General features: G+C 46.6%; 1 protein-coding gene across 3 annotated transcripts in view; it reads left to right on the top strand.

Moving 5' to 3' along the window:
- The window catches only part of RPTOR (regulatory associated protein of MTOR complex 1), a 352,764-nt gene that overhangs the window by 175,101 nt on the left and 152,078 nt on the right, over window positions 1-25,585 (top strand). For all 3 annotated transcript variants that reach the window (XM_060171822.1, XM_060171821.1, XM_060171823.1), the window contains exons 5-6: window positions 3,543-3,689; window positions 21,255-21,430. In XM_060171822.1, the coding sequence (XP_060027805.1) occupies window positions 3,543-3,689; window positions 21,255-21,430 (323 nt within the window). The remainder of the gene's footprint in view (window positions 1-3,542; window positions 3,690-21,254; window positions 21,431-25,585) is intronic.

Raw genomic sequence — 25,585 nt, 5'->3', positions numbered from 1 at the left:
TTCTTTGTTTGAAATGAAAACACAGCCTTGAGCCTGGGTTTCCTAGTGGGAATGAGGTGCTCTGGTTGGAGATTCTCCACACTGGAGTTTCAGGTGTGGGAGAAGCCAGACTGTGTCTGAAAAGCTCCAGGATGTTCTGGGTGTGCAACCTGTGGGTTGGGGGGGGGAGGTGGCGTGTTTGATGCCCTCCCCCAGCAGCTGAGACAGCCCAGGAATATTCCACAGACAAACAGTTGAAGTTTGGATGCATTTCTATTCCTCTGGTCTCTGCAGCTCCATCTCAATTCTGGCTCTAATCTTGACAAAGGCCCTACAAAGCTCTCTGAGCCAGGCAGGAGACCCACAGGCTCCTGCTCTAATAAGGATTAGTTCTCAAAGGTCACTTTCCTCCGCAGGGTTTAATAGAGTTGATTCTGTGTCCCTGCCAGGCTGCCAGCTTCCATGATGCGGTTTATTAAATGTAACATCCACAGCTAGTGTTGGAGGAGGAACACTCTTTCCTCACCCAAGGAGACTTACTCCGGAGGCACACTTGGCCCTGTCCAAAGATGCTTCTGATCCTCACACTGGGAAGTAGGGGAGGAAGCAGCTGTGGGCACCTCGGGTTGAGGCTGGGATGCTGCCAGGGTGGTACAGTGCGCAGCAATGGTGGGTCAAGGCTGCAGGCACGGCAGCATGTGCCACTGGAGCTCCTACTGCCTCCCTAGCCTGTGTGGAGGTGTGTTGCACACACCCAAGCCCTTCCATGGGGCCTCAGAACCCCACTATGGTTGCCATGATGACTAGCATTTGGAGAGCCTAGTATGTTCTGGCCTTCAGGAGGCTGCCCCTTGAATCCCTACAATTGTATTGGTGCGGACACCCCAGAGTAGGGTGTGAACACAACAGGTGTAGGCCAAGTGGAGCTAGCAAAATGGCCGCCTCCCGATATGCACGCCAGCCCGTCTCCAGTTCGGGATGTGGAAGAGAAAGAGAGCAAAACCAGGAACAGCAGTGGGCTTTATAGGGTAAAAACAGAAATGGCAAGTCAGGAATGGGATTGGCTAGGAAAAGGGGTGGAGAAAACAAGGCACTTTGGGAAGGTAGAAGGCTGGTGGGATTTATGTACCCTGCAGGCATGGGTGGGGATCTTTCAGGCAAAACAGTGATTATGTGAATAGGCCATAGTATCAAGCAGTGAAGGGGAGCTGGCATAATGCCCAACAGATCTGATCCAGGGCCCATATCTATTCATAGTTAGCACAGCTCACAGTCCATGGTCATAGCTAGGGACATTCTAGGCTGCACTCATTTCAGGACCAGTCTTCCTTGAATGCCAGAATTAGGTTGACTCAGCCTCCCTTCAGAGAGGGGAGCAGTCCCTACCATTGCTCTCTACATTGAGGGCGTGGTCTTATAGAGGCCCAAAAGAGGGCTCATCATGACATTCCTGGTGGAAGTGACCAGTGATGGTGGAGAGAGGGATCAATTAGAGGTCTAGGCCCATCATATGTTTGTGGGAATCCAAGGATTCCCTGACTAGAGCTCCAGATGATGGGGTTGCCTGGTATAGACCAAAAAGACTATCAGGAAGTGAGCCTATCTCTTGCCCATATCCAGCTTTTGTAGTTCTTTCTTTTATCTGATGAGCTTAGATTTTCTCCCAGTTGTTAAAGTGTTGAGTGTCCTTTGTTGTATCTTAACTGGTGTTAGGTTTATGGAGTCTGGCCTCAAATTAGGTAGGCAATAGACAGACCTAGGATTGTAGTGGGGCTTAAGTTAGGCCTTACTTATCTGATGATTTCTAATTAAGGTTGTCAAAGGGACAGTAATTGTCCTTTAGGTGATACCTGATTTGCTCTTCAATTGCTTGTCATTGACAGGTTTTATCACAATTATAAAATTTTGTATTGCTGTTTTTAAAGATATTTCATTCTGCTTTTATATTTAGTTTTAAATTGTGTCTTGACTGCTGGTGTGTAGACTGGCTGGCAGTGTTGAGTGGTCGGTTAGATTTCACAGTATGACTTATTGAAACATTCTTTTTTCAGTGAGTTAAATATTCCCTTCATTACAATTATATGTGAGTCTATTTCTGGGCCTTCTCTTCTGTAGATTTGTTTGACTCACCCTCCCTAATACCATTCTGTGATTATCATGGACTTACAGTATATGTATTATCTGTAGTTTTAGGCCCTCATCATTATTACTCTTCTCATTATTATTCTTGCTATTTGTGTGCCTTGTTCTTTCATGCTTACTTTGGAAGTTTCTTGTATCCTTCTATGAAAGGAGCCTCCACCTCTGATTTTGCTTGGACTTTGGGTGAATTTATAGATTTGTTAGGAAGGAATCAATGGCTTGGTCATCTCTTTAGAGGGAACATTTCCTAAGAGTTCTCTTACATGGCCATCAGACTGGGGGAAATAGTGCAGGGGTGGTTCATAAGACTTGCATGCAAGAGGCCCTAGGTTTGATCCTGAGCACCACTAGATCAGAATACTGTTCTGGTGAAAAACAAACAAATGAAATCACAGTGCAGTGATGGGAACACCCAGCATATGAGGGCAGTGCAACAGCAGGAACTGGCGCCTGTGAGTCAAGGTGCCTCCTATACCCACATGCCTGTGCTGCTGGGCCCTGCTAGCTCCTGGCTTCGGTACCTGGTCCATCCTGCACATGTTCTGAAGGCTCAGCCAGCCAGCTCCAAGGCCCTTCCTCCTCAATCCTTATCAGTGAGTCTTGTCCTCCATCCTGCTATGTTATACACAGTCCTCTAGTCCACACCAGAGGCTGCAGGGGCACAGCTATTGGGGAACAAAGCCACCTTTGCTGTAGGGCCAGGGACTGATTGGTGCCAAAGGTTCCCCGTTCAAGCCCGTGAACAAGTGAGGACTCCTAGGCAGAAGACTTGCTTAGAACTGTCACCTCAAGTGGGGCTTTGAATTGTGTGCTTCCTGCAAGAGGAGGGATAGCCACCTCTCCATTGACCACTGATTATACACAGGTGTGGGAGGGTGTTTGAGTGACACCTGGGAGGTATTTCTAAAACACTGCTCCACTCAGCAGACTGCTATAACAAGTCATTCTGTTGTTATTTGAAGAGTGTTAGAGGGCCAAATTCCCTTGTGCCTTGCAAGTCCGATCATATCTTTTCTTTATTTTCTCTCAGTGGTCTAAGGGCAGGGTGTTTAGGGATGAAAGGGATAGGAGGAAGCATGCACAGTGAAGGACCTGGTCTCCTCTGCTGACCTCATGGCCTTCACAGAGGGACACAAGCCCAGAGTAGAGCAGTGGCAGGAACAGGGTGCACAAAGCATGTGGGTCCTGAGAGGCCCTGTCTTTATACGAGCACGTGCTGAGAGGGTCTGCTGGCACCTGCAGAGCATCTCCAGGCTGGCCACTGACCAGGAGGTCACCCAGCTTGAAGCCAGTGGACCAACAGCCTCGTGAGTGGGGGGAGCTTCGCTGATGTGACACTGGGCTCAGAGGCAGTTCTGTGCACTGTGCCCCCAGACCAGAGCATACTTGCTGACTAACCTGCACTGCCTTTTGCCTTCCAGAACTACACTCAGTACATCCCCCTGTCAATCTACGACCTGCAGACATGGATGGGCAGCCCATCAATCTTTGTCTACGACTGTTCTAATGCTGGCCTCATCGTCAAGTCCTTCAAACAGTTTGCCCTACAGAGAGAACAGGAGCTGGAGGTAAGGATGGTGCTGTGTGTTCCAGCAGCTCCCTCCCTTGGGACTGGGGAGGGGAGGCTGGGATATTGGCCTTTCCTCTCTTCTGACTGGAGAATTGCTCAGAAAGTTCCAGGTAGGGTGACCTATGAGAGGACAGAGAACCAGGGAGACACTTGATACCAGCTCTGGACTCATTTTCCTTTTTTCTTCATATATATATAATTGATAGTTTGTTCCATGATTGTAAGATCACAGTGTATAGTTCCACACCACACCCACCACCAAAGATCTGTATTCCCATCCTCCCACCTCCCAAAGATAACCACCAGAGTTCTCACAAGTCTTACAAGCAGTTTGCTTGCTTCTGTTTTGTTTGGATTTTTTTGTTTTTTGGCAAGTTCATGTATACCAGATCTCTGGATTCCACATATGAATGAAACCATCTGATGGTTGTCTTTCTTCTCCTTACATATTTTACTAAGCATAACCACCTTCAGTTTCATCCATTATGTTCCAAAGGACAACAATATCATCTTTTTTTGATTGCAGAGTAATATTCTATGGAGTATATATCCTATAACTTCTTTTAGCCAAACACCTGATGATGAGCAGTTAGGCTGCTTCCACTCTAGCTACTCTGAATAATGTAGCTATGCACTTAGCTGTTGTTGTTTTTGTGTTTCTGGTTCTATTCTAATACTGATCATCTCCTTAAAAGTTGATTTTTTTTTTTGGCCTCCAAGGTCATCACTGGGACTCTGTGCCAACACTACAAATCCACTGTTCCTGATGCCCCACCTTTTTCACCCCATTTCAATCGATAGAAAGAAATTGAGAGAGGAGGGGTAGATAGGGAGAAAGATAGACACCTGCAGACCTGCTTCACCACTAGTGAAGTGTCATGTTGCAGGTGGGAAGTAGGGGCTCGAACCCTGAGTCCTTGTGCTTCATACTATGTGAGCTTAACTGGGTGTGCCACCACCCAGCTCCCAAAAGTTAGAATTTCTTTGCTGCTTTTTTTCATGTGGGACTCCTCTCAGTAATTCTTGCAAGGTAGGATTGGTAGTGGCAAATGCCTTCAGTTTCTGAATATTTGAAAATATCTTTATTTCTCCCTCATATTTGAAGGATAATTTAACAGGATACAGAATTCATGGCTTAGAATTCTTATCTTTTAATACTTTGAATATGCCATTCCACTCTATCCTTGCCTCTGGGATTTGTGATGAGAATCTGATGAAATCCTGCTAGTTCTACCTTTATATGTGACTTTCTTCCTTCCCCTGGCAGCCCGTGTTTTTTGTATCTTGTCCCTGATTTTAGATAGTTTTACAATGATGTGTCTTGGTATCTGTTGTTTTGGATTGAATTTCTATAATTTGAACATGCTAAGGTATGGAAAATTTTCTGCTAAGATTTCTTTGAATATGTTCTCTACTCCTCTCTTACTCTCTTCTTCCTCAGGTATCCCAATAATTCTGATGTTCATTTTTCTGATGGAGTCTATTTTGTAGAGAAGTGCTTCATATTTCTTAAACCTTTCCTCTCCAAAAGTTTTAAATCCAGAGTGTGATAGTTAATATTCTCTTCTCCATCTGATTAAGTCTACTTCCGAGCCTGAGCTACATTCAAAGTGTTCATTAGCCCCTGCAGTGCAGTTGGGGTTTTTTTTTCTTTAATTTTTAATTCTTTGGTAAAGTTATCACTTAGTTCTTAAATATTGACTTTAGTTTCTTTAATTGATTTCATAAGTTTTCTGAACTCCATCTCTGTCTTTTTTTTTTTTTTCAAAATCTTTGTCAGTCGGGTCATTTATGGTTTCTATCATTGTTGTCTGTATTTCTTAGTTTCCTCATTTAGTGCAGTTTTCATTGTCGTGACAGCAGGAGGCGTTATGGCTAAGTGTTTGATTTCCCTGTTAATATATCTTGATAGGGGAGGGGGGGGTTTATCCTAAGTCAGCAGGCCGGGTCAGTGTCTTTGATGTCAATATAGAGTATCCCTGCTGCTATTCCAGCCCTTCATCTCTGCTGTGAGTTGCATTTATATTCTTACCTTCAGTGGGTTGTTTTTCTTTTGTTGTGCAGAAGTTTTTAGTTCCTTTTGGTCTCCTTGCCTCTGGAAATGAGTCTGTAGACTGGTGTTAGGGAGCATGTCACTTGTGTTTCCTTTTATGTATTTTATGGTTTCAAGTTTTATATTCATGCCTTCAATCCATTTTGAATTAATTTCTTCTTCCCTCCAGGGTTTATTGCTGGGGCTCAGTGCCTACACTACAAATCCACTGCTCCTAGAGTCCTTTTTTTTTTTTCTTTCTTTCTTTTTAAGATAGGACAAAGAGAAATTCAGAGAGTGGGAGAGAAAAATAGAAACCTGCAGACCTGCTTCACCGCTTATGAAGCGACCCCCTACAGGTGGGGAGCCAGAGGCTCGAACTGGGATCCTTGCATCAGTCCCTGTGCTTTGCACTATGTACACTTCACCTGGTGTGCCATTGCCCAGCCCCCTAATCTTGGGAATCTCTCCCTCACCTCTTTCCTGTCCATGAGTCACACGTGTGTGCTTACCTGTGACTTGGAGGGTTTCTGAAGAAATCCTGGTTATATTTTGTTGAGTTTTTAGGTGATTTTTATTGCTTTTCCTAGTTGACCAGGGAGAGCAAGTATGAGTCTGCTGCTACTTCCTCTGGGCTCACTTTCTCGCCTCTCTATGCTCAGGGTCATTTTCATTCTGCACCTTCCCTAAGTGCTACCATCTACCCAGGCTTTTTATGGTTCTTCCTCTTACACATAAGATCTTACATCCTGGGAGTGCTCAGTTTCACCAGAGCATCTCTGTTGCCCCCTCTTTTTCTTTATTTTGTCTTTAAAAAAGAAAAAAAAATCCCCAGAAAGCTAAATACAGCTCGCTCATCCACATAGTAGCCATTGGAAGCTCCTGTTAGAAAGCCAGAGAGCCCTGGTGCTCTAATCATGGGGAGTCACTCTGCCTGGTTGTTTTAATTAATATCTGGTGTTTGGATGGAAGCAACTTCTAAAGAGAAATGGAGGAGGCAGTTTCAATTAGCAGGCCTTGTCCTATGTTCTGCCCAGAGGTGTGAGAGCAGTCTATTTTGTAGCCCCAGGGGTGTCATGAATTCCAGCTGGTTTGCACAGTAGGAAATTCTGAACCCAGGGAAGAAATGGTGCCCTGTCCACATTTTCTTAAACCTTTCAGAGTATCTGTAGCTATTATATATTGCTGAGTGTTTCCACATTTCATTGAGGGCAGGAGAGAGGATGTCATACAGTTAGCAGTGTTATGTGAAATCCTGCTTGGCATGTTTTTAAATTAACATGTTACACAGTTTAATATTTTACTTTTCCAAACCAAGTCTTTATGCAGAAACTTTGCCTGAGACTATCTGATGAATATGACACCCTATACCCTTGAAAATGGATCCAGGCACTTTGAGATGTTATTACTCTCTTTGCATTCTAAAATCAGAGAAGCGAGAGATCGAGTTTCGTACCATCAAAATTTCTCCTATCTTTTAGGCATCTTGTCTAAGGTTGCCCAGGGGATGGATTACCTAATGAGCACTAGAAAGCTCAAAGCACAGAGAAGTAATTTCCTTTTCCCCATCGCAAGTAATAAATATCGCAAAAATTATCTTTACATGTGTAATCTGTAAACAGAAATGCCACAAGATCCTGTCTGATTTCTGTATCAATTTACAAGCTTGAGGAAAAGACCTCAGCCTTAGTTCATTAAAGCCTGTTAAATATCCTTCCCCCGACATCAGAGGGGAGCGCTGTACTTCTGTGCACTCAGATGTGTTCTCTGTGTGTTGCCAAGGACTGATCTGCCCAAGAAACTGTTCATTTCATCTATTGCAACAAAAAAGGGATTTCTATGTATCTTTGTTGGGCAAAATATTTAATTGACTAATTCCTCATGGAGAAGAGTAAATGAAAAAATATGTGATCTGAAGTGGCGAAGATACGGCAGTGCAAAGTTATGCCATATGTTTTATGATTAGCTCTGACTTTTATCTTCATTCTTTTTTTTTTAATTACAGTGCAGATAAGTCCTGTTTTTGCCCCATTATACTTACTGTTATTGGCTATTGTTCATATGGTCTCCTGCATAAACAGCGGAAATTAAAATGATAAAATTGCCTCCCAGTTAATATCTTAATGTTCATTTCAGCCAACTTATTATCCCTGTAGAAAACAGCAATCCTCTGTGGCCCCTCTCAGGTTTGTTCTCTTACAGCATCCTTGCCCTCACTGCAGTTGGCCAAAGCCTTTGTAAGTTAACAGTATGTTTTAACACTTTACTGTGTGCATGGTAACAGGAGAGCAAAAGGATGTTGGCAGGTGCACCGTTTATGCTAGTGTTTAAAAAATTAAGGCAGTAAAACATGATTAAATAGAATGTGAGAAGATAGTTACTTGGACCAGAAAGGCTCACACAGATAGATATGAGTGACATAAATTCTGAGAGATGGTTATGGGCTTTGGGTTGTCTTGACAAGACAGCCCTTGTATGGGCTCGGAGGCCCTGCTTCATGTCCCCTGTGTCGAGGGGCAACTTTGGTAGCCTGCCCAGCAGCTTCAGCAAAGCTCCACCTAAGTGCCCTCCACCGATCACCTTCTTGGAGCCAGGAATGCCTGTCACTCTGTGACCCCCTTCCTGTGTGTCATTATGCCACATTGCTTTGCAATTTGGAAACTAAGGCAAGTCTCCAGATTTGTCTGCTTTCAATATTCTTTTTCAAAACCAGCCGTTCTGCTTTTATCAGATTACTATCTGCCACTGTATAAATAAGCCACTTGGGGGGCTTGTCATGAATGGAAGCTTCCCTCCACCCCATTCCCCAGCCAAGGTTCTACTGCTCAAGGGGTCCTGGGGACTGTTGTCACCTCTTCCTCAACATGAAGCATCTGTAAGGTAGAAATTATCTGCTTGCGCTTCTGCTTCCTGATTCATAAATCTTGGGTTTCCTGTGGGCTCACTGCTCTCATTCACACTAAAAGCACACCTGCCGGTAGTGCCTTCTATTTAAAGAATTAGAGAAATTCTATAGAAGCTTGGCAGGAAGGAGATGTCTTTGTTGTCTGCACTTGGAGTAGGTTAAGGGACTCTGGGGAGAGTCTCTCCTACTCCCTCTCCTGCCTTCTCCATTTGGTGACATCACTACACCTGGGTCAATCTAGCTGGTAACCCCTATGTTTTTTAAGTAAGGTTTTCATGCTTTTGTTGCTAGTGTCCTCAGTAATCAGTACTACCTTTGGTTTAAAAGCTCTATGTTTCTGTGAACTGTCTATTTCTTACTTTTAGAGCACCCATTATCTGCACTTTTTTTTTTTTCTTCTATGATTATCTTATGTGCCCCAGTCAGACCCAGGTCCCTATACTCAGCGCACACACACAGAATTCCAGCAAACGAAGACCATTAAGCCAGTGACTTAACACCTTGGAAATATTGCTCTCCCAGTGACTAGGCTTGCATTTGTATGGCAGGTTTATTTGATGCTCTTTGGGGATTTTTCTTGCTTATTCTTAAATTGGATCTTTATCATTTCCTCAGTCCTCAGGTTAGAAGGTAGGGGTCTCAGAATGGCCCTGATTCACATGCATACTCTCCTGCCTCTGTGCTACCTCACTTGGTTGTGCCCTGTAACCTGTGGTCCGTCCTGATTGTGTCTTGATGATGAGAACAAAGGGACAGCAAAGTAAGTCCACCAAGTGAAAGAAATGATTTTAAGTTTATTAAAGAAAGTATGGTAGAAGATCTTGAGCAGATCAACCAAGAGGAATTCCACTGCCCTGGTCACTGTTCTGGACCCTTTCTAATGAGGTCTTTTAGGTGAGCAGAGGCAGAAGTTTGTCTCCCTTGGGGGTAACTCCCTGCCTTATTCAGTTAGTCCCTGAGGAGACAAAGATATGTTTGTGTCCTACTACCTGGGGTAAGGACAGAGCTTTCTCTGTTGACATTCCACATCAAGGTGGCTGGCTGACAGCTAGAAGCCCAGCCCTTTCATTTGCTGAAGTTTGAGCCTAATTCTAGGGGCTGAAGACTTTCTCTGACTGAGTTTTTATTTCATTAGCCTTCCATGGCAGGGACCTTGGCAACAACTGTTAGCTCAGCTAGTGAGACCTTGTATGTAAACTGGAGAGGAGACTGAGTGTGAACTACAAAGATAGCCTGTGATGTGCTATGGAGCCAGCATCCATCCACTCTGCTCACATCTGGTGGTTCACATCCCCACGGGCACTTCCAGACACCTAGGCCACTTCTCCCTCTCTCTGGCAGGAATTGGATTGCTCCCTCATGACAGGGACACATAATGGTTTCTCTTTACGGAGACAGATATTGTGCTTCATGGAGCCACAGGCCTGCCATGCGTGCACACTCACACTTGAAGGAGAGCCAGAGCAGGCAGGTCCCAGGGCTAAGCAGGGTGGCTGTGCCAGGGGAAGGATGTTTATTGAGGCTCCATCTGTCTCTCAAATGGACACTGCTGAGATTGGAGAAGGTGCATGTCTCTACTTTCCCTGTCACTGGCTCTGTAGGCCTTTCCCCAGACACTGCCAGTAGGTCATGTTACACCACATGCTCTGAGCTATGCCGGCAGCCACTCCTGCTAGCTACAGCAGTGCAGTTGGCAGCACAGAAACTTATCAGAGGGACACTTGTTTTCACAATGAGAGCCCCAAGTCCTCCGTCATCCATTCTGGGCCCTGCTTTTAAGCTGTTCCCTGGCACAGTCTCCCTGTGTTGTCATCACTGATAGTAACATGTGAGCTTATAATATGACATCATAACTATAAGAACAGCCAGGACGCACTTCATCCAGGCCTGTAGGCATGGTGCCTTGTGATGGTGTGAGTAACTCCATGTTGAGCCCATGGTCAGGCTAAGGCCTGCAGTGCCTGCAGTACAGGCCCTTTGGGTCCATCTCACCAAAGAGCAGGCCTCTCTCTGTTGGCCCTTAGTATCCCTCTTCTTTAGAATCTGAAAGCTTCAGGGGAAAAGAAAAGTGATTGTTCTCCATTATAAAGATGATAATCTCCCCCACTGAAGTTAAGAAGTAAAAGTCAGGCAGAAGCAAAGCATCTCACTAGACCCCTCCATTATGAGGGGTTAGCTAGAACAACTTCATCAGAAAGGTTGCCCTGAGCCTGGAGTCCCTGACTGACCTATAGCAGCAGTGCCCACACAATTAATGGGGCAGTTAACTAAGTGCTGTCTTGCAGGAGCTGTCCTGTCAGTGCTGTCAGCTGTAATTCAAAGCCACTCAATGAACCCGTCCAGGAAGCCATGCCCAGAGAGAGAAGGGAGTGCTGGTTTGGTCTGAGAGGGGAATAAACATATATCAGAATCAACTGTCTGGTCACACTTGAGCCCTTTTAAAGATGTGTCTTTTAATTGTATTAATAGTTATAAGATTGTAAGATTACAGTGTATAGTTCCATGCCACACTCACCACCAAACTTCTGTATCCCTACCCTCCCACCACCCAAAGATAATAACCATAGTTCTCACAAGTCTTACAGCTTGCTTGCTTCTATTTTGTTTGGATTTTTTTCCCCAAGTTCATGTACATCTGCTTTCTAGATTCTGATAGTTGTCTTTGATCTCTTTACTTATGTCACTAAGCATAATTGCCTCCAGTTCCATTCATTTTGTCCCAAAGGACACAGTATCATCTTTTTTGATTGCAGAGTAGTATTCCATAGAACATGTATCTCATAACTTCTTTAGCTAGTCATCTGATGATGGACATCTAGGCTGTTTCCACTCTTTGGCTATTGTGAATAATGCTATGAACATAGGGGTGGATATGTCACTTCTAATTAGTGCTTGAGTATCTACTTGATAAGTGCCCAAGAGCGGTATTGCTGGATCATAATGTACTATTATTTTTATTTGTTTAAGGACTCTCCATACAGTCTTCCAAAGGAGCTATACCAGTTTGCACTCCCACCAGCATTGTAGCAGAGTTCCTTTTTCTCTACAACCTCTCCAACACCTGTCATTTTCCAGTTGACTGATGGAAGCCATTCTCTCAGGTGTGAGATGGTAAAGATGTACTTATTTTTAAGAAAGAGAGGGAGCAAACTGCCACTCAACTCTGGCATATGTGGTGCTGGGACTTGAACCTGGGGTCCCCTGCCTGCAAGGTCTGCTCCCTATGCTAAAATATAGCAAATAGAGCAGCTTTCCAAAAACAGCCACACACTCCACATGGACAGCTGCAACACCCATCAAGTGCAGTCGGGCTTTGCCTGAGTGCAGAAGCATCCCAAGTACTGTCCAGGATGAGGGGCTAGGTGGGACCATACCCAGAAAAGCAGATATTAGCTCGTAAAGCCTGGAGAGGGCAGCAGATGCTAGAGAAGACTTTGAGGTAGGGAGTTGTGAGGCCAGCCAGGGCAGCCACCACAACAGATGCTGCAGCGGCAGGCCAGAGACCACAAAGTCAAAGGGCCACAGGAAATTATTAGAGTATCTATGTGCAAACCAGCTGAGTGACCGGGGAGACATATAAGCACTCTGAAAATCTTATGGCCTTTCTAGAACCAGGGAGAGAGAGAACACCGGAACAGTCCAACCACAGTTGCAGAAACAATTCGTAACCAAGGCTGTTCCTCAGAGCTTTCTCGTGCTTGGTCTGGATTGTTCTGTATGAAGTATAAAAAGAATCAAAGTTTATTAAATTAAATCCATGAATACATTTTAGATTTTCAGCTGTATCATACTACTGGAAGCTTCTCTCAAGTGAATCCTAATCTTTTCCCCCAATTTTATCATTTTAAGTAGGTCAGAAATCATTTACTATTCTGGACCATAGCTGAAAAAGCAACACAGGGGGGAGTTGGGCGGTAGTGCAGTGGGTTAAATGCACATGGCACAAAGCACAAGGACTGGTGTAAGGATACTGGCTTGAGCCCCCGGCTCCCCATCTGCAGAGGAGTCACTTCACAGGCGGTGAAGCTGGTCTGAAGGTGTCTGTCTTTCTCCCTCTCTGTCTTCCCCTCCTCTCTCCATTTCTCTCTGTCCTATCCAACAATGACAACACCAATAACAATAATAACTACAACAGTGAAAAACAACAAGGGCAACAAAAGGGAAAATAAGTAAATAAATATAAAAAATAAAAATAAAAAGACACAGGGGACTGTGGTTCCCAGCAGGGCCCATCTGTTTGTTCCTGCTCCCTGTCAGAGGGACATCCCCCCCCCCCGCCCCCGCACGCTGCCCATGACGGAGGGCTCAGCTTTCCCAGAGCTGACGCTGGAGGATACAGCAGAAAGAGCCAGATGTTCTCTCATAGAGAAGAGAACCCATGGTGACACAAGACCCTGGAGCTTCCTAGTGGCAACCAGAAAAATAACTGAACCAAAGTGACTGGACCCAGGCCTGTGCCAGAGGGCCTTGTGGGAAGTCACACGAGACAGTAGCTTGTACTTCATGCAGACCAGAAGCTCCAATAAGGAGCTTATTCTCAGCGTTCCCCCTCCGCATCGTGCTACAAATCAGCCCATGCAGTAAGACAAGGAAGAGAAACAGAAGGCATACACACAGGGAGAATTTTAATTAAACTATGCTTAGGAAGATGAAATGAGTGTCTGTGTTGAAAGTGCCAACCATATGAATCTGATTGGCATTTCCAGAACACTCTATTGCCATAGCCAAACACACCCTTTCCAGTGTCCGTGGGATGTTCATCAAGGCAGATCATATTCCAGGATATAAAGAAAACCTCAAATTATCTCAACCATATACACACATTTTCATCCAGAAGTCAGTAATGGAAAGACGACGGAAAATTTCCCAAATAATTTAAATAACACATAATTTCCAGATCCCAAGTCTCCAGGGAAATTACAAAACACATTGAGCTGAATGAAAGTGACAACACGTCAATATTTGTAGGATGCAGCTAAAGCAACTGAAAGGGAAATTTATAGCACTAAATCCTTAGATTAGAAAAAAGGAACCACAGGATTTCAAAAACATGAATGCTCAATCAGCTTCCTTCCTCCTCCCTTCCCTGGTGAGGGGGCCATCTAGGGAAGGGTCCTGGAAGGTCATTAACAACCCCTCCTCCTGACCTCTGCAGGTAGTCTGGGACAAAGGCCAGATACCAGCATGTCTGCAGCTCACTGTTAGGGCCATAAAGTGCAGGTGACCACAGACCTGAGCACAGTGGCTAAAGTCAGTCCCCTCAGGGTCCTGCTTCAGCATCCCCTAAGCCCACTATAAAAGTTTAAAGATGAGAAAACTCAGGTCCCCTCTCTCTCACCTCTAAAGTGTATATTTTCCTTTCTTTTCTGTCCCTGCTTTGCTTTAATAAATGCTCATCTCCTGGTAACATGGCTGTCTCTCTTGTGATTCTAGATGTCAACCTAGAGCCCGACTAATGGGACTCTGCTCCCTCCATCTCCTTGCAATACTTCTTTCCCTCCTTCTTTCTTCCTGTGCTACCTGGGTAACCACTGGGACTTGGTACCTGCATATTGACTTCACCACTCCTGCAAGTCATTCCCTCCCCTTCACCTGAACTCTCAGAAGGCTAGAAATGGACCTGCCCTATGATCCTGCAATTCCTCTCCTAGGGATATATCCTAAGAAACCCAACACACCCATCCAAAAAGATCTGTGTACACATATGTTCTTGGCAGCACAATTTGTAATAGCCAAACCCTAGAAGCAACCCAGGTGTCCAACAACAGATGAGTGGCTGAGCAAGTTGTGGTATATATATACACAATGGAATACTACTCAGCTGTAAATAATGGTGACTTCACCGTTTTCAGCCCATATTGGATGGACCTTGAAAAATTCATGTTAAGTGAAATAAGTCAGAAACAGAAGGATGAATATGAGATGATCTCACTCTCAGGCAGAAGTTGAAAAACAAGATCAGAAAAGAAAACACAAGTAGAACCTGAAATGGAAGTGGTGTATCGCACCAAAGTAAAAGACTCTGGGGTGGGTGGGTGGGGAGAATACAAGTCCAAGAAGGGTTCAGAGGACCTAGTGGGGGTTGTATTATTATATGGGAAACTGGGGAATGTTATGCATGTACAAACTATTGTATTTACTGTTGAATGTAAAACATTAATTCCCCAATAAAAAAAATCAGGGGAAAAAAAAAAAGCGAGCGTATCAGATTTGTAACCAAATCCCTACCTGCCACCTTCCGTTAGAGCTGTTGTAACAGAAGGCTGGTGGCAGGCAAGCGTGTGAAGCCAGCATTTATTCCCCAGTTCTGAAGACCATGCAGTCTGAGGTCATCATGTTTTGTTTTAGGTATTGTAGGCGAAAGCTTTCCTCCTGCTTTGGCAGCTGTCTTCGTGATGAAGACCAGGGAATGGTTTCTTTACAAACATCTTAATCCTTTCTTAAGGACTTCACCCTCTTGACAGAAGTGCTTTCTGCAGGCTTCACTTACTAACCTGTGAATGATAGAAATTTCAGCATGTGGGATGTGGGGAAAAGCACAATTTTATGCCATGACTCCAGCTCAGGAGATGAGAAAGGGAAAACAAGACATGCCCATAGCAAACAAAAAGAAGAAATCATTGATATTGAAAACAGAAACAACAGAGAGAAAGTTATTGAAGCAACAAATGACTGAAAAGTATAAAACTCCACCACTCCTGGACTTCCCTTCATGTTCCCATGTGGGTTTGAACCCAAGGCCTCTTGTTAGGTCAAGTGTGTTCGGTACTGGATAAACTCTCTTCCAGCTCAGCCAATTTCTTCTAAAACCAAATTGCCAACTCCAGCAGAAATAGAATGGGCAATATGAATAGTCCTATAACCTCAGGAGGAAAGGAATCTGCAATTTAAAAGTTGCTGGAAGAGAAATCCTCAACAATATAAGAACAAGTCATTTCTGTGGGTTAAATAAAAAGAATTTGGTGGATGGCAGGTGGCGGCATACTCAGTTAAGCACACATATCACATGCACAAAGACCTGGATTTGAGCCCCTGCTCCCAACCTGTGTGTGTGTGTGTGGGGGGGGTGCAGGTAAAGCAAGCCTGCAGGTGTCTTTCTCTCCATCTATATCTCCCCTCCCCCCTCAATTTCTCTCTGTCCTGTCAAATAAAAATAGAAAAGGAAATGCAAAAAAAGGGGGGGAAATGGCCACTGGGAGCAGTAGATTTGTAGTACAGGCACCAAACCTTAGTGATAACTCTGAAGGAAAAAAAAAAAAATATATATATATATATGTATATCTATATATATATATCTGCTCCATGACTGAGTGAAATTGATTCCAGGTGTGCAAGTCCATCTAAATATTCTACCTTATTAGTAGATCACAGGTGAAAGATCTAGTGATCAGAGCATTTGGTAAACCTAAAACTATTTTATGATTTGGCGGGGGGGAAGAGTAGGGGCCAGGCAGTGCAGCACCCCTTTGAGTGAACATTTTAAAAACTGAAGAGTGGATGGATTTGGGGGGTAAACTCAAATTGCAGTAGACTCTGCCTGTTTTATAGGGCTCATAGCTGCTGAAAACACTGTGCCAAGGTATCATGACAAGTTTTCCTTAAATGGAAGTCGGGACCTCTTTTGCCCTCTAGGCTGAGGCTTCTCATTCCTGTCAGTCAATGTCTGTAATATTTAATACATAAGTATATGCATTTATATAAAATTCATGCTTCCATTTTTCTGGATACTTCTCAAATCCTCCAGAAGGCTGTAATGAGCTTTTAGAGACAGGGAATTTATCTGCTGTTAGAGGCTCTAGATTCCCCAGAGTTAGCCCTCTGCTGTCAGTGCCCTCGGGGCTTGGCTTCAGAATTATTCCTCCTCTGCTCTCTGGCATGTGGTAGCAGCCCCATGAATGGCAGGGGACATACCCTGGGTTAGGGAATGGTGCTGGGCTTGGTCTCTCTGTACTTTTCAGAGATCTCCATTGTTGCCATAAGCTAGAATTGCAGTGGTCTCACCTAGTCATCATCATTTTCAGCAAGGCATTTGTGGAAGATGTGTGTGTGTGTGTGTGTGTGTGTGTTGGGGTGGAGGAAGCAACATAGTGTACCACTTGGAACTAGAGAAAGGATGTAGGCATCCCCACCCCAGACAAACACACATACTTACACACAGCCACCAACACCAGCACTCTTTCCTTGAGCTCTGCCTGCCTGTCCCCCTGAGCGCTGAGCACAGGACCCACACACAAGGACCAACAAGCAGATGTCTTCTTTTGCTCTGCTGACTGCATGTCACATCTTAGGGCTCTGCCGGATCCTCCCCAAATCCTCCAGAAGGCTTTATTGAGCTTTTAGAGATAGGGATTTGTCTAGTGTTGGAAGGCTTTAGATTCCCTGGAGCCAGCCCTCTGCTGGCCCACAGGGCTTGGCTTCAGAAGTGCTTCCTCCTCTGCCCAGCACCTTTGAGAGTTCCCTGAACCACTGGGAGCTGGCTTTGTGTGCAGCTGCTTCCAGAGAGCAGTCTACACAGAAAGGGAGTATCTAAGAGACATGCACAGCCAAGATAATGCATGGAACTCACCTACCCCTTAAAGCAGTTTTTGTAGGGCAGGATGAGGTAGCTCATCCTGGAGGGTACCTGCATTGCCTTGGGGCATCCCAGGATTGAGCCCCTGGTGCACCCCATGGCAGTCCTGTGGCACTAGGGGGTTTCAGTGCTATGGCTTCTCCTATCTCTGTCTGTCTTCTCTCTCTGCTGTCTCTTGTCTCCTCTCTTTCTGTCTCTGTGTTTCTCTTTCTTTCTCAAAAATATTGGCCCAGAACAGTGATGCACTGGAGACCATAAACAAACAGATTTTGTAACCTTGGATTAACAAGTATGAAAAATAATGACTTATTGGTAGAATCATCTGCCTCTTCAATGTTGTTGTTGTTGTTGTTTTTAAATGTTACTGACTTAAATTATCTGCAGAACAGAGTTTGCAGCCCAGTGGTAGAAAGGGAGGGATTTAACCTGAATGAACCATGGTTTCCTTCCTGGAGTGGTAGCAGCCAACTTCCCACCCACTCCTGACCCTGCTCAGCCCTTGACTTTCTGTCTGGGGCCGATGTGAACTAAGAAACTGAGTTCCTCATAGACACTCTGGCTTGAGCTGCTTCTGCACCTGCCAGTGTGCTGCCCCACTCTGCAGTCACAGGCTACTCCCTCAGTTTGTCCCTCAGCTGTCCCTGTTCTCAGCTTGGCTGTAGTCTGAATGCCCAGGGCTTAGGGGCAGGCCTGGCAGCCTCTCATGGAAGCCAGAGAGAAGGCAAGTAGGCTTTGTGTAGAGGCACTGAGGGGGGAGCTGTTTAGAATGTAGATCTAATGTGGGGGGGAAGTGACACCCAAAAAAAAGTGGGGAGCACCCTGTTATTTATGCTGTGGAAACGTGTTCTTTTGGGAAATTAAATTAATACTGAATCAGTGGCCATGTGGTGGCACACCCAGTTAAGCACAAGGACCCAGGTTTGAGCCCCTGCTCCCCACCAGCAGGGAAGATGCCTCACCAGGATTGAAGCAGGTCTGCAGGGCTCTCTCTTTCTCTCATTTTTTGTTTTGTTTTTAACCAGAGCATGGCTCAGCTCTAGCTCTCTCTCTCTCTCTCTTTCTCTCATTTTTGTTGTATTTTTAACAAGAGCACTGCTCAGCTCTAGCTTATGGTGGTGTGTGTGTTTGAATCTAAAGCTTTGGAGCCTCATGCATGACAGTCAGTTTGCATAACCACAATGCTATCTACCCCCCCCCACCTCTCTTTCCTATCTCTCACTCTCTTTCCTACTCCCCTATCAACTTCTGTCTGCCCTATCCAATATAATAGAAAGAGAGAGAGAAGGAAAAAAAATAGCCACCAGGAACAGTGAATCTGTAGTGCTAGCACTGAGCCACAAAATAGCCCTGATGGCAATTTTAAAAATCCTAACAATACTGAACCACCTTTGCACAAAAATGGCCATTTGTCCCCATGACACTCTTGCTCTTCACCCCCTACACCTCTCCTTCAGGTCCCCATTTTTTACAGGTGGCGGTTGTGCCCCTGATAGGAAGTGGGCAGCCGCTGTCCCAGATGGGCCATGCCCACCTCACAGGGGTATGTTTCCCCCTCACCCAGCCTGGGAGCCCAAGTCCAGCTCATGTCCCCTCACCACTCACAGCCCATCCCCAGTCACAGAGCCATGAAGCTACCCTCCTCCTGCGGTGCCCTGTGCCACAGCTATCACTGCAGAGCCTCCGTGTGATGCAGGTGTGGAAAGCTACAGCCCCAGCTCCCACACAAGCCAGTCGTCCTCGAGAATGGGGCTGTCACTCCAGACCTGGAAACTAATTTCCTGTATGATTAGGTGGCTCGTGGTGCTGCTTCTGCTGCTGGAGCTGCCACTGAGGAGGACTGAAACATGATGCTGCCACTCCTTTCCTCCCTGCTCCAGAGGCCCAGTTCTGTGCTGCAGTCATACCATGGGGGTGGCCCCACTCTGCTCCCTTCTTTAAGGGGGTGCAAATGGTCAGCATCCTACATTTTCCTTCAGTAAGTGCCCCATCCCCACAGAGCTTGTGTTGATCGTCAGAAAGCTTATGCCGTGTTGATTCTCAGCTGTGCCAGAATCCGGGCCCCATTCTGTGCTGGGTGTTGCTATTGTAGCACAGGTTGTCAGCCAGTCTGGGCCTTCACTATTCTGCCATCTCAGATGTTTCAAATGTTACAAACTTTTCTTGGCAGCAGTGATGCCAACACTCCACACATCAGATTCTGAGGAAATCTAGCTTCCTGTGTCTTTCATGTGCAAAGTGCTGAGGTACTGTTTGGAAGGTGTTCACAGAGCCTCTGTATCCCTCAGGTGCTTGGCCTGGAGTTGAGGGATCTGGGGGAGTGGGGTAAAGACTGCCCTAGACTTTGGTCACCTCTGTGTTTGTTGCCAACTACTACTGACTGCTGGGATCACTCCCTCCTTTGTTGGGGTTCAGTCCCTTTGTCCTAATCAGTTTGTGCAGGTGGAAGTAAACAGATCCCATGGGGTGGTGACAGAGTGCAGATGAAATCGTGACTATGAGAGAGCTTGGAGAAGCATCAGCAACCAAGTCTTCACAGCCACAGGAGGTGCTGGCTGCCACTTTGGACTCCCATCCACCCATGACTCACCAGTATTGCCATATCTGTTCTGCCAAGCGAGTGAGCGAGCAAGCGGGGTGTCACTGAGAGCTGAGCGCACAGCACAGCAATCCTCCACTGTTTACAGGAAGGGAGGGAGCAGCGTGAGTCTCCTCCTGACGAGATCCCATGGCAGCAGCCCCGTGGATTCTTGTGTTCCTTGTCACTTCTGAACAGGCAGCTGAGCCCACCGTGTGGATCCACAGATTGTCACCCGTGTGTGGTATGTGGAGTGTAGTGGAGCCATAAGCCCCTCGTGCTGGAAGGGCTGTGTTTTATAATCCAGCCCATTGAAGGCTGATGTTTCTCATGAGAATGCAATGGGCCACATGTGTAGCAGTGTGATTCTTTTCTTAGCCTTCGAATATATTACACTATTTGGGGAAAAAATGATTTACAACTTGAGTTTGATTTGATTCAGTTAAGCGAAATTTGTGTGCATTTGTACAGTATAGCAATTAGCTGGGTGCCTGTCTCCTCAACATGTGAGTGCTCTGTCAGCTACCAAAATCCCAGTGCAGGGGCTCTCAGGGAAGCATTTCTGTCTCTGTCTGCTTCACTTCACCCCTGCACTCTGCCGCTGACTCATCTCCTGTCTTGTAGTTAGTGAGATAGAAGCAAAGAGCAGGGCATCATTCCACCATCCCTATATCTACTTGGCTTGTCTTTGCTGCCCCCTCATGTTTCCAGGAACAGAGCCTCTGCTGCCCGCTTTCCCAGCCCCATGTCTGTGCCTGCCTTGAGAGAAGTGAAATCCTGGGTGCAAACAAAGCAGGCCTTTCCACCCAATCCTAGCAGCAATATATGCCTGTGTGTAGGACACTCAGAAACAAAGTAAAGAGAGGAGAATCCCCCACCTCAGTGCTACATCTCTCAACACGTTTTCTTTCTGATGTGACACATTGGCAAGTACATGCACAGTCAGATTTTGCCACCTTTCTGTTGGTGGTGTTCACCTCCTTCCTTCCTGCCTTCTCCCTTCCTTCCTTCCGTCTGTCTTTCTGCCCATCACACAACATGCCAATAATTGAACTCAGGGGTTCTGCAACAAGGCAGGTACTCTGCCTTCTCACCCCCCCACACTTTGAGCACATCCCATGTCACCAAGCATGTAAAATAAGGTCACAGTGGATGGAAGACGGACTGAAATCAATGACACGATACCATAAGAGACTTAGAGGAGAGAAGGTACAGGCAGTATAGACTTTAAGAGAATGAGGAAAGGCCTTAGCTCACATAAGCCAAAAGGAGAAAGAGCTTGCTAAAGACTAAGCCTGCCGTGTGCTTGGGGGACTAGGAAGATAGTCTTGGTCTATGAGGGGGTCACCACAGTGGAGCTATAGGAATCCCCAGTGCCGCAGGCCCCAGTGGGCATGCCCCCCTCACAGATTGTCTCCCCCACCCTTTGTGGTCCCACCCACACTGCAGCTCTCACTCTTTCTGCCCTCTCCCCTGCAGGTAGCCGCTATCAACCCCAACCACCCACTGGCCCAGATGCCCCTCCCACCATCCATGAAGAACTGCATACAGCTGGCTGCCTGTGAGGCCAATGAGCTCCTGCCCATGATCCCTGACCTCCCGGCCGACCTGTTCACGTCCTGCCTCACCACCCCCATCAAGATCGCCCTGCGCTGGTAAGTGGCTCCCGCAGCACCCACCAGCACACAGGTAGAGCCCAGAGCTCCAGGGTCTCACCAGGCTTCATGGACTTTTGGCAGGGACTTCCCTCTGCACACTTGGCTGGCTGTCCAGACCACTCACTGCTCTGTGGTCTCCAGCTATGCCCCATCCGTGCCTTGTTCACGGTGGCCAGGCCCTAGGACAAGACAAGCCGTTCAGGCTGTAGACTGGGCAACCAGCCATGAAATGAAAGGTCACTGCTGTCCTTGAGTGAGCAGACAGACATACTTCCTATTTTCTCCCTGCAGATCCTAGTTCTTTGTTCCCACCGCTTCTCTGTGGTCCCCAGCTCTTGAAAGTATGACAGAGGAGTAGCAGGGGCTAGGCCAGCAGCAGTGTGGGCACCCTCACCCCAACCCCAACCATCTGTATGCTCCCTGGTGCCTGTGCATGCCCTGGCTCCAAACCCTGTCTCCTCTCCAAGATGTCCTGCCACCCTCTCCCCAGCTCCTTCCCCATTTTGTGTGCTACCCAGAAGCTTATGTGGAAATTCCAGTTCATAGATAAAAGGCTTCCAGAAAGGCAGGTAGGGACACTCTGGTTGCTGAGTCAGCTATGGACTGGATGCCGGGGCCGGGGGGGGGGGGGGGGGGAGTGGCAGCTTAGCAGGGAGCCCTCAGTACTTCCCAGAGAGACCAATGCAGGCAGAGAAGGGTACTGCATATGTGGAGCTGCTGAAAGCTGGGGTTCAGTGCTCACCCCTCAGCAGCTCTGTTCCCAGCACACAGGGCATGGGTGCACCACCCCAGGCAGAAGCCTCTTCAGGAGGACCATCACCGCAGAGTTTGGAGGGAGATGAGGGCAAGCAAAGGGCCATCACAGACACAGACGGGTACCCACCTGAAGCACCAAGGAAGGTGGTCCACCTCCACAGGAGGAAGTATCACCCTGCAGCTGGACAGGGCAGGGCTGGCATGGGCAGCGCATGCTATTTCTTTGTTTTGTTTCATTTTGGGGTCATCTTACATTTTGGTAGAGACAGAGAGGCAGGAAGAAACCACAGAGCTGAAGCTTCCTCAAGCCTGAGTCACACACATGGCAAAGCAACACACTAGCCACCACTATGTCACCAGCCCTCATGTAGCAGATGTACTTTGTGGAAGATAGGGAGAAAGAATCAGGGACAAGTGATCCAAATAAAAGGAATGTAGAAGATAACACAGGTGGAAACAGGCCAGAGAACCATAGCATTTGACATACAGACACAGTGGGTGGGATCACAGCAGGAGTGTGCTCAGGCCTAAGACAGTAAGGAAAGGGTTGAGGAGACTTGGACAGAGACAGGGAGACAGAAACTTGAAGTTGTGCTGTTAGGATATGAGGAGCTAAGAGGAGAGGGAAAGAACTGACACAGAGTGGTCTGGGAGATGGCGCAGTGGGTAAGGCTTTGGACTCTTGAGCATGAGGTCCTGTGTTCAATCTCCGGCAGCACATGTACCAGAGTGATGTCTGATTCCTTCTCTCTCTTCTATCATTTCTCATGAATAAATAAATAAAATCTTAAAAAAAAAAAAAAAAAGAACCAGCACAGAGGGTACCACGAGAGGGTACAACACAGGTGTACTCCTCAACACTGGGTGAGACTCCAGACTGGGGGGTCACGGCAACCCAGCCAGGTCCCCTGGCAGAGAAGCATCCTTGAGCACATGATCAGGGAAGAAGGCTCCTTTCTCTCTCTCTCTCTCTCTCTCTCTCTCTCTCTCTCTCTCTCTCTCATTTTTTCCATATTCCTATTTTTTTAATTATTGAAGAAATTAATGGTTTACAGTAAATAAAGCTTTCAGTACATGCGTAACATTTCTCAGTTTTCTGCAAAACTCTCTCACCCCCAGCCACAGGGGTTCCAAACACCTCCATCCGTTCTGCCATCTTTGCTGTTGCTTTCTCTCCAGACCCACAGTTCTATTCACAGGTGAGTGTATGAGTGGGTTTCCTTTTTGAGTCTGTTGTTGGATCACTTGTATAAAAGTCAGAAAGATTTTGCGCACCCTTTGGCACGATCCTGGACTGAGCTTTGAAGCAGATGATTCAGGATTTTGTCCTTTTGTTCATTGTCCAGAAACATTTCACCAAGTGCCTGCTGTATAGGGCTCCATACTAAGCACTGGAGGCTGTGCAGGGGAGCATGGGCTTCCACACTGAGCAGTCAGGTGGCCTGTGGCCTGAAATTTGCAATAAAAATGCCTGGAAAGAGAAGTCTGAGCATCAGGGCCATCCCTAACCATCGACTCCTGGGTATGGAGTCGACCAGGCTGATATGTTTTCAGAGTGCATGAGGTCCTGAGAACCATGAACAAGGCATGGAGGGGCATAGCTGGAAACCATAGAGCAGAGGAAGTTCTGGACTAGGGGTGGGGTTCTCAGCAGGTGAGTGAGATGTGCAGAAGGAGCCACACACACAAGGCCAGCAAAAAGGCCCACATGCAGTGAACAGGGTATTCCTGTGAGTGAGTGAGTGAGTGAGTGAGTGAGTGAGTGAGTGAGTGAGTGAGTGAGTGAGTGAGTGATTGAGTAAACTGGCCTCTGCGGGGAGGGATGGACGGGGTGTGGGCATGGCCTTCTGGATGAAGAATGGACTGTGAGTCACTTTGAACTTGGGGTTGAGGACGCCAGTATCTCTGGGGCTGGCAAGGTGATCCCTGAAGGTATTACAGTAAGGAATTGGCTTTGGAAGAACAGGAAGTATTTCATGCTGTGTTGGGGAGACCTCAATCATGCCGGGGCCTTTTCTTGGCAGAGCAATCAAAACAGGTCAGGGGGGAGGGTAGCAGGGGGCAAGAGGCACAGGCTCCCAGCTGCCCTCAGCCTCTCCCATGGAACATCCCACTTGCCACCTCTCCCACTGTGCACTCCACCCCAGACACCAAAGCATGCTACCTGGAGATTCTCCCCCCTGCCTCCGGACCGGGCACCATGTTTGCCACAGCTTCCGGGAGTTTCTGCAGGTAAACAGAGATGTCCAAGGGAGTCAGCAGGTGCATAGTGGGTGGGGCACTTGAGATGGGGCCTGTTCCTGCCAGCACCCTGCAGCCCCCTCCCCATGATCTCTTCAACTCAGTCATCTTCTCCCTATGTCTGACAGGACTCATTGTCCCTCCACCCACAGCTCTGTGCCCCTTGAAGAGGCAACCACCCCCCACAGGTCCTGCAAGGGGACCTGCTCTCTGCAGGGGTAGTGGGATTTCCACCATGACTAAGTGCATCATCTCAAAAGCTAGCCAAAACTTATTTAGATATGGAATGTAATTGAATTTTTCCAAAGCAAGCATTTAGCAGGAAGCAGAGTGAAAAAACAAATCACACTAATCCAGTTCCCCAGGAGATGGACTTGGAAATCAATACTCCACACTTTGCAGGTGGGCAGTTGTCGGGAAGACCTGTCTCTGTCTCTGCCACCCACCACTGGCTGCCAGACACGTCTGGGTGTAGAGATGAGACCAAACAATAACACTTGCCTGTGAAGAGCACGAAACCAGGTTCATTGAAGAAGCTGGGCAGTGGCACACCTGGTAGAGTGTACACTTTTCCATCTAGAAGGACACAAGTTCAGGTCCTTGATCTCACCTGAAGGGAAAATCTTCACAAGCAGTGAAGCAGGTCTGCAGGTATGAATAAAGGTCACCAGGAGAGGTAGATTTGTTGTGTAGCCACCAAGCTTCAGCTATAACTCTGGTGGCAAAATCACATGTTCATTGGAAGACTTGTCAAGTGACAGTCCTGTTCTCTGTAACAACTGAGTTGAAAACCTGGTTGTTGGGGTTTGTTTTTTTTTAAGGACGAGAACATTTTTGTCAGACAGTATTTCTAGGGGAGGTTTTATTTACTTATTTCTTTTTGCTTTGAGACAATCAAGTTAATAATTGTCAGTGGAAGGTGTTCTCTTTGTAGAAATTTTACACTGAAGTAGGGGCTTGAAGATGATGCCTTGTTAGTGTGTGAAGATCCTGATCAGAGTCCCTGATGCCACATATGAGTGTCATATCAGCCATAAATGCTGGGGGTGGGGGGCAGTGCTCTCTCGCTCACGCTCTCTCTCTCTCTCTCTCTCTCCTTCCCTCTCTTTCTCTGGAGTTGAAAGGGAGAACAGGGGAGAGAGAGAGAGAAAAAAA

The sequence above is a fragment of the Erinaceus europaeus genome, chromosome 14 (assembly GCF_950295315.1).
Source record: "Erinaceus europaeus chromosome 14, mEriEur2.1, whole genome shotgun sequence".
In the NCBI taxonomy this organism is placed as follows: domain Eukaryota; kingdom Metazoa; phylum Chordata; class Mammalia; order Eulipotyphla; family Erinaceidae; genus Erinaceus; species Erinaceus europaeus.
This window is presented reverse-complemented; position numbering and strand designations above follow the sequence as displayed.